This window comes from Poecile atricapillus, chromosome 20 (genome assembly GCF_030490865.1).
Source record: "Poecile atricapillus isolate bPoeAtr1 chromosome 20, bPoeAtr1.hap1, whole genome shotgun sequence".
NCBI classification, from domain to species: Eukaryota; Metazoa; Chordata; class Aves; order Passeriformes; family Paridae; genus Poecile; species Poecile atricapillus.
The window spans coordinates 5,404,066-5,417,792 of NC_081268.1; the positions used below are offsets into that span (position 1 = coordinate 5,404,066).

Here is a 13,727-nt window from a genome sequence, read left to right on the forward strand (position 1 = left end):
AACGCCAATGGAGTCAATATAATTTATATTAAAATGAAGATGTAAAAACCTCTGATCTCTCTAGTCCTTTCAGTTTTCCCCCAGGGAGAAGTCTGGGTAAGGCTTTGCAATGCAGGACACACCACTGTGCTGAGCAGCAGCTGCTCCACATGTTCCTCTAATACCTTTTCCTCCTGAAGCGTGTTCTGTCAGGCACAGGATATGATCCCACCAAAGCCATTCATCCTTACTGCAGCACTGGGAGATATTAAATTCCCTGGACAGGCTGACTAATGATACAGCAGGCTGAGAGGGCCCCAGGTGCTCAAGGCAGTGAAGGTAAGAGCTTTCCTCCAGCACAGCCATGATCTGCTGTGAAGCCGGCAATAAACAGAGCGCAACGTGAGCAGCTCAGAGCAGGACCTGCTCCGGCAGTCTCCATTCCACAGAGGGACAAACTGGGATATTGGCTGTTTCTCTTCCCAGCTCCTCAGCTTCGACATCCAGGGACAGGGTGCTGGGAGAGCACAGTGTTCCCAGCCCAGCAGCACATCTGCCGCTAAGATGTCGCAATTCACTGCCCAACTCATTAACGCAAATTGAAACCGATGAGGTTTAACAGCCAGGCTGCCAACTGCAGCACATGATGCATGGACATGGCAAACTGCCCCTTCTGCAGGGATGCTGGCACTTGGCACAGCATCAGGTGGTCTTTGCTTGATCCTGCAATGCCCAAAAGCCACAGGTCTCGGTCACTGCTGCTCAATTTTGTATTTCCAACTACCCTGAGCTGGAGATCTGCTTTAGTGAATTGTTCCAACCTGCGCTTTTTCTCAAAAACACCAATGCAGGCAACTTTGTGGAGAACAAACGGTTAACCTGGCTAACAGAGACCTGAATGGCTTACTGGAGCTCTGCAGAACTGTTTTTCTGGGATAAAAACAGCTCTGCTGGGATGAAAGCCTTCATATGCCAAACTCTATTACAGCTCAAATGGAGAACATGTGCTATCTCCTCACGGACACATGCTTATTTACACCAACCCAAGGAGCCTTCGGTTCAAAACGTTCATATGTGAGCACTGCTCATCTGCCAGCATCTATGGGAATAGAAGGAATATCCACTACAGAGACAGGAGGAGGAATAATATTCCAGACTGCCATGTAGTCCTTCAAGTATGCTGCATGTCAGCACTTCACAGAGCTGATGCTGACCACAGAGTGTCTACATGGGAGGGAGAAGGAAGAATCAAAATGCCATAAGCTGGAAATATGTTACCTTAAATAACACGGTCAGAATTGTCTCAATTACAACACGTTTGCTAAAGCAGACTAAAAGTATTTCATCACTGAACAAAATCTGGTTATCTTATTGGGTGTTTTAGAGTGCTGAATCTGATAAATAGGAAACACAGTGTACTGGTTCTCTGTGTTTTCATACCAAAGGTTTTGCTGTCAGTATTGCTGCAAGAAGAGTAAAGCTCTCACAGGACAAAGGAAAATTTGGCACAGTGGGCTGCTACTATGCTTGATTACTTTTATTTTTTTCTTTTGAAGAAATTTAATGGCACAGAATCTGTCATCTATTAGATGCTGGCAAGAAGAGCCTCAGCAGCCATGCTCCAGACCCACACTTCAACTTCTGCACAGGATCTAAAGAGACACTGCTTAAAATAGATTTGTTAAAACACAACATTTTCCGAAATCCAATGCCAGAAGAAATGTTTCCATGAAATTATAGCAAAAATCTCCGGAAAACTACACTTTTATGCTAACATTTCTCTGCAGCATCCACAAAGCACAGCATTGCAACACTGCTACAGCACACAACAATCTAGGGAAAAAATGAAGGAACTGGGGACAAAGCCCATATAAAAGTGAAAGTGCCTACCCGTCTCCAATGATCACGCTGAAATACTGTAGAGAAATCAAAATAGTAGTTAAAAATACTGCAGAATACCTCAGAAAGCATTCTGTCCCTAGTACTTATAGGATCATTAGCAACAGGCGCTAACTTTTCTGATTTGACAGTCAAAGATATTATCTTTTGAACATAAGGGACCAGAATTCTCAGAATCTCTTATTAATGATCTATTAGATTCTGCTCTATCTGTACAATTTTCTCCCCTAAAGTGTTTCACTGCTGATCTGGATTACACAGTTTGCTAAAGGAATAGAACTGCTTTGTCCCAGCCATGTCAGAATCTCACGTTTTACTGTAACTACAGATGACGAGCCCCATGAGCAGAGCTCAGAACCGCTCAGTTCGACTGCTACCGCTTGACCTCGTGCAGACCAAACACCCCAGAGCAAGGTTTTGCACAGCCTGGGGCTCACCTTGCCGTCAGAGGCAGTGTTGATCCTGTAGTGGTAGACCCTCCCCTCGTAGCGCAGAGAGATGGATCTCTGGCCGGGGCTGCTCTCGCTCTCCCGCACCAGGAAGCTGCCGTTGATGCCGCTGCTCAGCAGGTACTCGGCGGCGTTCCGCGACACCGGCCCGTGGTACCACGAGTGCTTCTCCAAGCTGTTCACTGGGGTGATGTAGTTACTGGGGACCCAGCCCTGCCCGTTCTTGGTCTGCGCCTCGCACCACTCCCCATTGTGATTGTAGCCCAGTACACGGAGCTTTTCACCTTGGGGAAAAGAAAATGTATTTAGACATGGCAAGCCTGGGAGCTGAGGACAAAGATAAGTTCTTTCTGCCTAACAGATCATTAAATAATCTCCTGTAAGAATAGGTATCTGACTCAGCAGGGAGCATGTGTTTCTCTTCAAGCTTGAGTGGACCTCTCCAAGCCAAATAAAGTCACATGCTTCAGATTTTTAGGCTCTCCTGCAGTTCTGCACCAGCTCCAATACTGCTTGAGTTTAAAAAATGAATCCAGCAAATTTTATTTGAACTGAGCTGGCTTTTTTGGAGCTAGGAAAGAACTAAAATGGATAAACAATAAAAAAAAAAAAAATAATTTCAATTAGGATGGTAAGTAGATGTGACTTGGAGTACATACAGTGTTTTCTTACTCAATCTTTCTGGTCCTTATATCTGTACAGTCATTTTTCATAAAGGGACTGTGTTTTGGAGAACTGTAAAAATAAGAGGCCAGCCTCCAAAATCAGCTTAATATCTCAGTTCAAATTCTTGCTACTAATGGACACTTTAGTTTTGACAAACTTTCTTGCCCAATTCAATTAAAAAAGACAGTTATAACCTCTAAAAAGTTCATGACTTTGTGAAATGTTTGTATTTGTTTAAGATAATTTCCCACAGTAAAGAAATCAATAGGGTTTGGTGTAAAACTTAATTATTTCACAACGACTTTCCTTCCTACACCTTCTCCCACACTCCCAGTGGATTTCTGGCCAGTGACCTTACCTTTAGTTATGCTGAGAGTGTTGTCCCCACTCGCCACAAAATCATACAGTGCAACGAAGAGATGGGGGTCATTTTCACTAGGGCAGGAGAGAAGGTTTTCCTTGGAGTTCCAGCGAGCTGCTTCGCTCAGACCCTGCGGCTCAAAGTCTGACACTACCGGTCTCTGAAGGGCTTCTGGAGGAGAAAGAGGGAGAGAAAGGAAAAAGCAGGTTCATTTTGGCTGATAAAATCCATCTGGCCAACCCACACACTCTGACTTCCTAAGTTGCATTGTTTTGTGACACGTGTGCTCCTCGTGCATCACAGGACAGATACAGACAGTGCCTTAATGCAGATCCTGCCACAAAGGCAGGACACTCTTGTTCCAGAGCTGTCCCCAGCCTTCCTAGAGCCCCCAGCTCCTGCCTCTCAAGAAATGCAAGAAAGGGAAAGCCCCCCTCCATCCCTCCAGTAAATGCAGCTCACGTAGGCTGTTTGCTGCCTGTAAATCCTTTGGCTCATACCTAACTGCTGGAATGGTTAGATCTGAAAACAAACCCAGGACCTTTAAAAGGTAAATCCCTTAATTATCCTATAAATGAAATGGCCAGAATGTGCAGCAGATGGAGCCAAGCAGGGCAAGATTTATAAGACATGGTATTTAAGGAGTTAGGTCTTTCTGTTCTTTGCTGTATTTTTAATCATTTCTCTTCTTATTTGAGGACAAGGCAGTGTCTTTTTTGTTGCCCTCTCTCCTGCCCATCACTCTCAAACCAGAGCAATGTTGAGCATACTTCATACATTTTTAGGAACCCTGAGACACCTCTAAAGACACAGATTCCTGAAAACTGAGCTTATAGATGAGTAAAAACCAACCTCCAAAGCTTTTCGTACACCGCAGCACAATAGGCATGCAATATTCAGTAAGTATCAGACAAGTCCCAATACATCAGGGAATTCTACTGCAGTTATTCCTGCAAGTCCTTCACTTTGGAGTGAATGATTGTGGAGTTTGGAGCAGAAATGCTCCAGATAATTGTGCCCCCTCACTCTTTAGCACACTACCCCCAGATGGGCTGGCAGCACCACATCTGACTGCAGTGGCACAGAGCCAGGACAATAAGCTGTGAAACTCTTGCATTTTGAAGGGTCATTCTCCATCTGGATGAGTTTGTTGAGTGAGGTCACAGTGTTACACACAAACCACTGCGTCAGTGTGGCTCTGGGGGCAGGAAACACAGCACTGTCACAGCAGCCTCTTGCGCCACAGAACTGCTCTACATCACACAGCATCAGCCCCTGTCTGCTGAACCTCTCCTCTGCACAGACAGGGCTTCGGTCACAGAAATCCCATGCCAAGTGTTTTCTGGACTGTCAGATCACCTGGGAGTACAGCACTGTTTTTATACCTGTTTTTATACCTGCAATACTCAGTAGCACTGTGCTGCTATACAGATGCAATCCTGTCAAATAATGCTTTTAACGCTACCATTTGTTTGGCTTAGAAACTCAGTACAAGCTGTACCAGTAAACTGTGAAGAACTGATGCAACTGGCACCAAAAGAGACATGGAAGTTTAGTGTGGACTGGGACATATTTTATTTCCCAATGGGGAAATGTTAAAAAAAAAATCCCACCAATGCCCCCAAAATTCAACCCTACAAATCATAACAATACACATTATTTTCTAATATTATCTTTGATAGCGAAAGTGTGAATAGTAGTGGTGGACACTAATTACCCAAAGACAATCTGGCATCCTTGTTGTGCTGGTCCACACACAGAGCCACTGGTAAAGGCTCTCTGGGTGGTCATTTATGTACATGAGTACTATTGTATTTGTTGGAAAATGTATATCATGTATGTGAGCAAAATAGCAAATACAGACACTGCTGGGCCTGTTTTTCTAGCCAAACTCTAACTGCAGGGAGATATATTTCCATAGTGAATCAGAGCAGTTAAATAATTCCACTTTCTAAATAAATCCACAGTCAGAAAATGTGGTAGTGTGTTGGGTGGTTACTTTAAAGCACCTTGACATCCTGGCTTCTTCTTCCTGTGTCCCACGGGAAAATATATTTTAATAGCCTGGGTTTCCCTCGAGAATGACAATGAAGAAAGGAACAGAAAATCCACTTTCAGAAATTAAGCTATAATCATTTTACCATGAAAACGCTTTGATCCTGTCAAGCTCATTAAGCTCCCTTATCAAACACAGGGCACTGCAGTGACTGGTGATACTCCAAGGAGTGAAACCATCAGTGAACACCTGGAACAGACACACAGCAGAGCTGCAAGCAGCAGACACACAACCTCAGCAAGCAGCAATGCTGTGATGCTCTCCTCCAAATATTGGACAAACCAGCACACCCTACTCCGTGGGATGGACCATAACCTCTGTTAGGAAGGAAAATGCCTCCCACACGGGGCACTGATTCGACAGGAAGGCAGGAAATCCAAGGCAGGCTCCCCTCCAACTCGTGGAGGATGGCTCAGGCACAGACAGGGATGGGGATGTGGGAGCAAAGCCAAGCACTCCATAAGAATCCCTCCCTCGTGCCCAGGCTGTGGCGAGGCTGGGACTGACTCACTACACACGGATGCCAAGGTATGTGCTCCGATTCAGCTGTGAGACAACACCGTGCCAGCCACCAACAACACCCACGAGCTGCGGTACGGGAGTCAGGGAAGGCTGCTTTTGCTCCATGACATTCCTACAGACACTGACTCAGTGATAACGCCTGCAGAACCAAAAACCGCCAAGAGCAAGGGCTGTTCAACACACACATGAGACTTTGCTAAGCTGGAAAACCACACTGGTCTCCCAGTGAAATCAGAGGATGCTCATACCCTCTGTCTCTCCCAGTTTGACCCTCCTGTGCAGCCACAGGCACCCCAACAGAGGTGTGGGCTGTGTGTGAATGTGCTGTGCAGGAGAGCACGATGGGGAGATGCCAGACACAACCCTTGGGCTGAGAGGGGCTGGTTTTTCCAGAAGGTAGGAACCCCAAGCTAAGAACTGGGGTGGGGAAAGTGGTGAATGAAGGTTGAAGAGTGTCCAGAAAGGGAGGATGAGGCCCTGAGTCAACACAGAGAAGAGCATAAAGGAAAGAGCAGAATTGTGGTGACCCGAGTGTAGCAGAAGCTTGATGGACCGTGACAAAACACACTTTTAAAGGTCTGGGCCCCAAGAGGAGACTGTCAGCAGACTGAGGACACAAAACCATGAAGCGAGAGAAGCAGTCAGGACATGTCCATCTGGGAGCCATGTACAGCCGGCTGTCAGCAGCGTTTATCCCTCTGAGCAATTCTCCAGCAAATCTGCCCAGACATTCCAGTCCTTCGGAGCAGGAATTAGATGTTGCTGTTCCTACCTATCGAGGGTCTTTTTCAATACAACACAGCTTCTTCACCTCCTACTGCTGGTTTTAACTACAGTTTTACAGCACTGCTGAGATCTTCAGTGGGCCAGATTCCTCCTAATAAATCAGCCTGGCTGCTGTACCTACAGGAGGCCATCCTGGCATGGTGATGGGGCAGGAAGTGAGTGTAATTCAATCTGTTATCGCTGCACTGTTGTTCCTTCCACACATCCACTTTGTTTTATGCTGCATCCCAGCAAGGCTGCAATTTATTACTCTGATCATACCGTGCTCTGGATAACACCTGGGTTCCTGATAGGAGTCCTAAAGCAGCACTGTAATTCAGTTTTCCACTAACACCAACTAAATGATTACTGTTAATTAAAATGGTGCAGACTTTGAAATAAGACAACAGCAGCTTGTATTTTGAGGCATTAGCCATAAGAATGTCATCATTTCCCCCCTAAATTAAGTTTTTACCAGAAGGTATTTATGCTTGCACACTAAAAGGTTTTGTAAGTGTAACTATCTCCTGCTCATTACTGTTCATACAGAGCCATGAATCATTGTTAGGAGCTGTGTGAGAACTTCTCAGATGTGAACAATTCTGGTCCAGATCAACGCAAGCATATTTCCCTCACAGTGCAAGGGAAGGGTTGGAAAACAGGCAGGAGCACAGAATTACACTTGGCTCCCCCATAGCTGACTTCGAGGCAGTCCCAAGGGAAGGAGGAGACCTCCTGTCTCCCTACAAAACAAACATCCTGTGGGCTTACAAACTGTACTGGCATTTTTTCCACAAGGTTTGGAGAGCAAAGGAGTGCAGAACACATCTAGTAATCTCTTTGGAGGCACAGCACATGCCACCTAGGCCTTCTCCTTTCTCTAGATTCCCTCTTCTCTTCTCTTGGAAGAAATTTAGATAAATGGCAGAACAGCAATGCAGATTTAATACTTCCAAATCTTTCCAACTCTGAACACATATGATGGAGAGGCTGCCTCTCTGTTTCAGTGTTTTCCCTTCGCGGCTCTCACAGAGTCCCTGTGCTGGATGGAACATAGATTTAAATATAAAATTAAAGAACCTGCAAACCAGATCTTTCCAAATAGAAGGAAGGACTCATGTTTTATTTCACTCATCCCTCTGGTGAGATCAGGCTCAGCCTCTCCCATTATCCACTCCACAACTCAGGCCACAGATCCTTCTACAACAATGACAATTGCTGGTTTTTCTGCTCTTGGCTAATATTTAGAAAGTCCACCTTCTTAGAGCCAACATGAGGATGAATACCATTTTTTAAACATTGTGTATTTATACACAGAGATGATGTGGTGCAGAAACTGATCCAGTCTCACTCCCCAGCTGTGCTGCCCTATTTCCCCTCCAGCGAGGCACCTTCCTCCTGCTGTGCTCCTTCCACAGGAACACCAGGAATCTCCACTGCTCCTAATTCCAAGACTGCTGAATACCAGCATAGAACAAGGGCACCCATGGCTCCTGCTGTCTTGTCCAGGCTCAAACAGACCCTCACAATCAGCTGCAGTGCTGGATCTTGTCTGAGCACCCCTGGTGATGCAGCATCTCCCACTCCTCCAAGAGATGATTTCATAATTTGGGGGCTTTTACTGTTGTATTTTGTTTTGTTGGTTTGTTTGTGGGTTGTTTTGTCGGGTTTATCTTCAAGTTCACTCTTACACAAACCTGTAGGTTCTACCTGAGCTCATTCACTGAATTTATTCCATTTATAACCCCTTAGTGACATGGCAAACATGATCTTTCTCCAGCCAGCTAATCATAGCTGTAGATGGATGGAGTGGAACAGTGGGTATGGCAGACAGAAATTTGAACTTTACTCCCAGATCTGCCACTAAGTTCTGCCTGACCTTAGACAATAACCTCTGGGAGAGGAAGGGGGAAGAGTAACTAGATTCAAGTGAACTTCAATGACACTTCAGTATTTCTGACAACTTCACTTTTATAGCTTTTGGTTTTGTTTCCTTACTGAAGAAGCTGAAGTAGAGAAGTCTGTCTGATTCTGTGCCCTGGGCAGGGAAAGTACCAAGCAAGAATCATCAAGATTTACTGTTATATTCCCTTGTTTTACTAAGCAGTCTCACAGACTGCTCAGGGAAGGACTGACATTATCTGTGGATGATCTGTTTTAGGTCTGAAAACAGTTACCACTTTTCCTGTGAAATGGTAATACTTTTCCTCACCACATCCCATGGGAAACTGTAGCAAGCACCAGGAACCAGATTATTTAACAAAGATGGGACAAAGAAGAACCACTGGAACAAGCACATAACTAAGAAGCCACCACAAATCCAGAAATGTGGATAACAGCAAGAACTCTACTGAGTGGTGGTAGGTGATAGGTCATGAGGTGAGGAGCAGAAAATAGCCAAGGAAGAGAGGAAACAAACAGAAGGGAAACAGCAACTCCAGGTTAATGCACTTGCTTTCCCTAACAGAGTGACCAAAGTGACCTGCTGATCCCAGTGAAGCTGGGGCAGATGAGTCTCTGTGCTGCCACTTTAGGTCTGGCTTAATATCTGCACAAATGCATTACAAAAATCCCTCTCCAGGAACAGGGCGATGGGTACAGGCTGCCACTCCTCCCCAGGCTTGTCTACCCTGACTGTAACAAGAGACACTAAAAGAAATATATTATGGGGGGGGGGGGAAAAAGAGACAGTCTGACAGCTGGCAGGACGGGAGTCTTTTCAATCAGTAAACAAAAGGACTTTACTAGTGTCCCCAAAATGTTTCTAAACTTCACAGAGAACACTGACAGGTTTTAAACAAGGCTGTTGCCTTTCAGTGGTAGAACAAAGCCCAAAAAGGCAGCAAGACTATTTCAGCCCCTATTTGGGACATGGACACGTTCTGTTTTCCTGATCAGATTGGCAGCAGTACTCGCTGTGCCTCTTCCCTTCTACTCTTTACCCTTTCTTGGTGTGAAGTGGGTGAGGAATTATTCACTTTGGCAAAGGCAGAAAGGGGAAAGCAGAGGAGAAAAATTCAAATCTGTCACATTTTAAAATAATATTTACTAGTGGTAATAAAAGTGAGGGCAAAGAAATGCCCAGCTCAAACATCAATATGAAAACTCAGTCATTGTTAGAAGCAGTTTGAACTTATTTTTGATCAAGTTAAGAGAAGATTTTTTTTTCAGGGAGCAGGACAGTCTGCCCTTGCACAGCAGCACAGAGCCATGGGCCACAGCACCTGCCAGCCCTCCACACCACACACAGAGCATCTCCAAACAACCCTCATTCCTGCAAACTAACAGACCATAAAAGCCTTTCAGAAGGGACCACCATGAAAAGAAAATCACATTTCTGATTACTTGGTCAAAGGACATGTACATCTGCACATGTGCCTGACACCAAATCAGCCTTACACCAAATCCAGACACAGCACAGTATTCTCAAAAGGTGTGACTTGATTTTGTTACATCCCATGCTACCTATTAACCAAGAACTGAATTATTTCTGTTAACATATGCATACAAAAATAAGGAATTAAGTAAAATTTCATCTATCCTTCTGGTTGCAACTGGTTTTCCAAGCACCTAAGGGACCTTTCAGCCTTTAAGAAGTTATGTTTAATGTTTCCTATTCTATTACAGTAAAGAAACTTTCAGCTTTCCAGACAACTAAAATAACAGCAGAGTTAAATCCTCCAATGTGATCACCATCCTCTCATTAATTCTTTCAGAAGCTTCACAGAGGGTGAGGGATGTGCATGGAAATGGCCTGGCCATCACAGGCTGTTCACAGGGATCCAGGAGCAATGATCCGGAGTTTCTGACCCTTGACACAACCCTACCCCCTCCTCATGATCTGCCAAGCTTAAAATAACAAATCCATATGTATAAACTTGTTACATTCTTAAGGGCAACACAAGCAAATGGATTTCACTTGTGCTCTTGGAATTCAGGAGTTTGGGACAAGCCACCACCATTCTTTTGAAGGAGTCCTCAACAATGATTTCAACCTCATAGTAATGTTTATAAGAAAGCTACCTAGGAATACATTCAGCTTTAGAAAGGAGAAATAGAAAATCCTTTTTTTTTAAAACTTCTTTCTCCTCAAATGAGTATCTCACCCTGCTCTCCAGGAGTTCCCAAATCAATTATTGGGGTTCTGGGCTAATTATGGGCTATGTCACGACTGCCACATTAAGGTTGCAGTTGCCACATTTGTACACCTTTAACATCCACACTGACACTGGCTTTGTGTTTGCCCCATGTTGTGTTGAGAAGTGAGACTCAGCTACCTTGAGAGATTGAGTGAAAGTCGTTTCAACATGCATTTCCCATGCCATCATCAAAAACAAATATGCAACCAGTCTCAGGGAAGCAGAAGGTGGAAATACTACAATATCAATTGTGTCCGACATTCTTAACTCATACTGCCTATACGGCCAAGTCAAACTATGCTCTAATCCTATTATGAAACTGCATTGCAAACTGGGGAGGGGGGGAGTGGTTGTAAACGAACACAAAAGAGAAAACTTGCAAAAAGAGTCAGGGCAACACCCTTGTAACATCATCCTTCAGCATTCATTTCTGCAGAGGGAAATGAGGCCCCAGATGCTCTGCCTGCTCTCCCGGGGCTGTGTTGAAAGATCCAGCAGCACAGACAGGAGGCCCAGCACAGCTTGGGGCTCCTTCTCCACATGTGCTCTGAGCAATACCAGAGGCAGGGACACAGACAGAGGTTTTCTATACTCAAAAGATCACAGAAGAATTCAGTCACACAAAAAACATCGAAATTATTCATGCATCTGCCCACCATTTGCTTTCTGAAACTTTAAATAAGCAGAAAAAGTCCTCTGGAAACTGTTCTTTGGTTTTAAAGAGCAGAAAATTCCTCAGAATCACTGAATGTATCCAATAAATACAGACTTTTGATCCAAAACTTCTTCAAGTGAGTTTGCCTCAAGCAGCCATTTGTAGATTTTGAGATTCCTAACCTATGAATTTCCAAGGGCCGTTTCTGCACTGAATATTTGAGAGTTGAGCAACAGCGACTTGTGATAGGCCCCTGGAAATCAGCTGCTGCCTTTCGTGCCTCTGATTTGATGAGTTAGCACGGTCCTCCTGGCAGGAGGATTATTTTTACTGAAACAACATCCAGTAACACAAAAGAAGTTGAAGGAGCCGGGACCTGTGGGATGGACAGAGCCCTGGGAGTGCAGAGAAGAGGCTGAATGGAGGGACCCCAAGGCTGTGAAGCCACGTCAGGGTGTAAATCTTGCTTGAGGTCACGCCAAGCAAGACCTCAGCCCAAAGTCCCCCCGCCCAAGCTTTCCATCCACACCAGTTGAGTCCATATGTTCAACATCTCTACAAGTAACCATGGGTGTGACTCAAAAATCACTTTTTAAAAGTAAACGTGCAAGAAAATTTAGTTAAACGAATGCCTGTGGAAAGCACACTAAGGGGGATAACCAAATTGTTACATATTAACACACGCTGAAAGTATTTTACCGATGTATTCATCTAAATTTTCTTCTTGAATACGCAGTTGGGTTTTTTCATGTCCAAAATAAGGAAGATTTCCCCCTGCCCCCCCGGAAAAAAGAAACTAAAGCTGAGGCCTGAAGATAGGGGTTTGTTTATGGGGCTCGGCAGTAAGATCACTTGACATTTTACAACCATAAATGGTAGAGCCGCGCTCCCTCTGGAAGTGCAGTAATGAAAGGCACCTGGGTCCGCACGCTGCCGACACCGCTCGGTTCTTCATCCCCGCATGGATCTGACCCCGGCCGGCTCCAAACATCCCCCCAAACCTGGCCCCAGCTTGGAATCCAGGGATAAAACTCGTGTTGGTGATGGGATCGGGCAGTGCCCCCCGGGAGCACGTCCCAGCCCCAGCCCATGAGGGTAACTCACCTTCCAGGTAGCAGCTGGAGGAGGAGGAAAGCCCTTTCTTCGATTTGCAACCCACCAATTTCAAGCAAATCTCCAACATTTTCATTTGTTAGAGTTTGGCTTCGGCTGTCTGTTTTCCCTTCCCCCTCCTTCAGTTTCTTCTATGTGGAATTATCCGTTAGAGGACTAAACCAAAAAAGTCTAAAAAGATCCGGTAAAAGTCTAAAAAAAGTCAATGTGAAGTCTAAAACAACGTATCCAGGAGAAGCCTAAAACAAAATATCCAGGAAAATGAGACGAAATCCAGCGTTCCGAAAAGCATTACAAGGATGAGCCCGAGAGGCGGAAAATCCAGGGGCCCCGCGCCTCCTCTCCCGGGGAGTTAACTCCAGCCATCTTCCCTCCTTCCCAACTCTTTTGGCGGGAGAGAGAGGAAGGGGGGGTGGAGGGATAAAAGAAAAAAAAAAAAAGAATAAAAGCAGTAAGAAGGGGGGGAAAAAAAGCGAAGGCAACCAAGCTGGGGCAGAGTCAGCGGAGCCGGCCGTGCGCGGCAGCCGCCGGGCGCTGCTGGGGCTCCGCTGCCAACAAAGGGCCCCTCGCTCAGCCGCCGCCGGCCTCCATGACATCAGGCATCCAGCAACGCCCTCGATCCTTAACCTCCTCCTGCCTGAGCCTCTCCCAGCGCCGCCGAGGCCGAGGGGAAAGCAGCGGGTTTGGGCAAGCGGAGGAAAGGCGGGGATGCAGCGCCCGGGGAACCGCGGCCGCTCGGCACAGGCTGCACCAAGCGCGTCATTTCACAGCCCATTAAGGGGCTGCTCAAACACGGCCGGCGGCGGGGAGAGGCAACCCCAGAGCGATGCCCATTTGTAACCCGGCATAAAAACGGCGGGGGAGCCGCAGCTCCTGCCCAGGGATCCTGTCTGAGCATCTCTGCGCTAATTACAGGCACAGGGATTCGGGTTTCGGCTAATGCGGTTACTGCTGCTCCTTTGGCACAAGGGCCCAGAAGTTTTCACTCTCCCACCACCCAGTATTCCTTTCCCCTGCAAACTGTGCCCTTTTCACCTGCGTGTTTCTCAAGGCTACACACCAATTAATGCTCTCTGCTTATACATTTTTTATAGATTATGATTTGGCATTATTGTGTATTTCC

At 45.7% G+C, this 13,727-nt stretch overlaps 1 protein-coding gene across 4 annotated transcripts in view; it reads right to left on the bottom strand.

The window, feature by feature from the left end:
• Nucleotides 1–13,727, bottom strand: part of ABL1 (ABL proto-oncogene 1, non-receptor tyrosine kinase) — a 77,408-nt gene that overhangs the window by 19,220 nt on the left and 44,461 nt on the right. For 2 of the 4 annotated variants that reach the window (XM_058853571.1, XM_058853569.1), the window contains 2 exons: nucleotides 3,352–3,525; nucleotides 2,316–2,611 (listed from right to left, as the gene is read on the bottom strand). In XM_058853571.1, coding sequence (XP_058709554.1) covers nucleotides 2,316–2,611; nucleotides 3,352–3,525 — 470 coding nt within the window. Of the gene's footprint in view, nucleotides 1–49; nucleotides 467–2,315; nucleotides 2,612–3,351; nucleotides 3,526–12,595; nucleotides 13,142–13,727 lie in introns of those variants that run through there. The other 2 variants (XM_058853572.1, XM_058853573.1) reach the window with 2 other exon arrangements.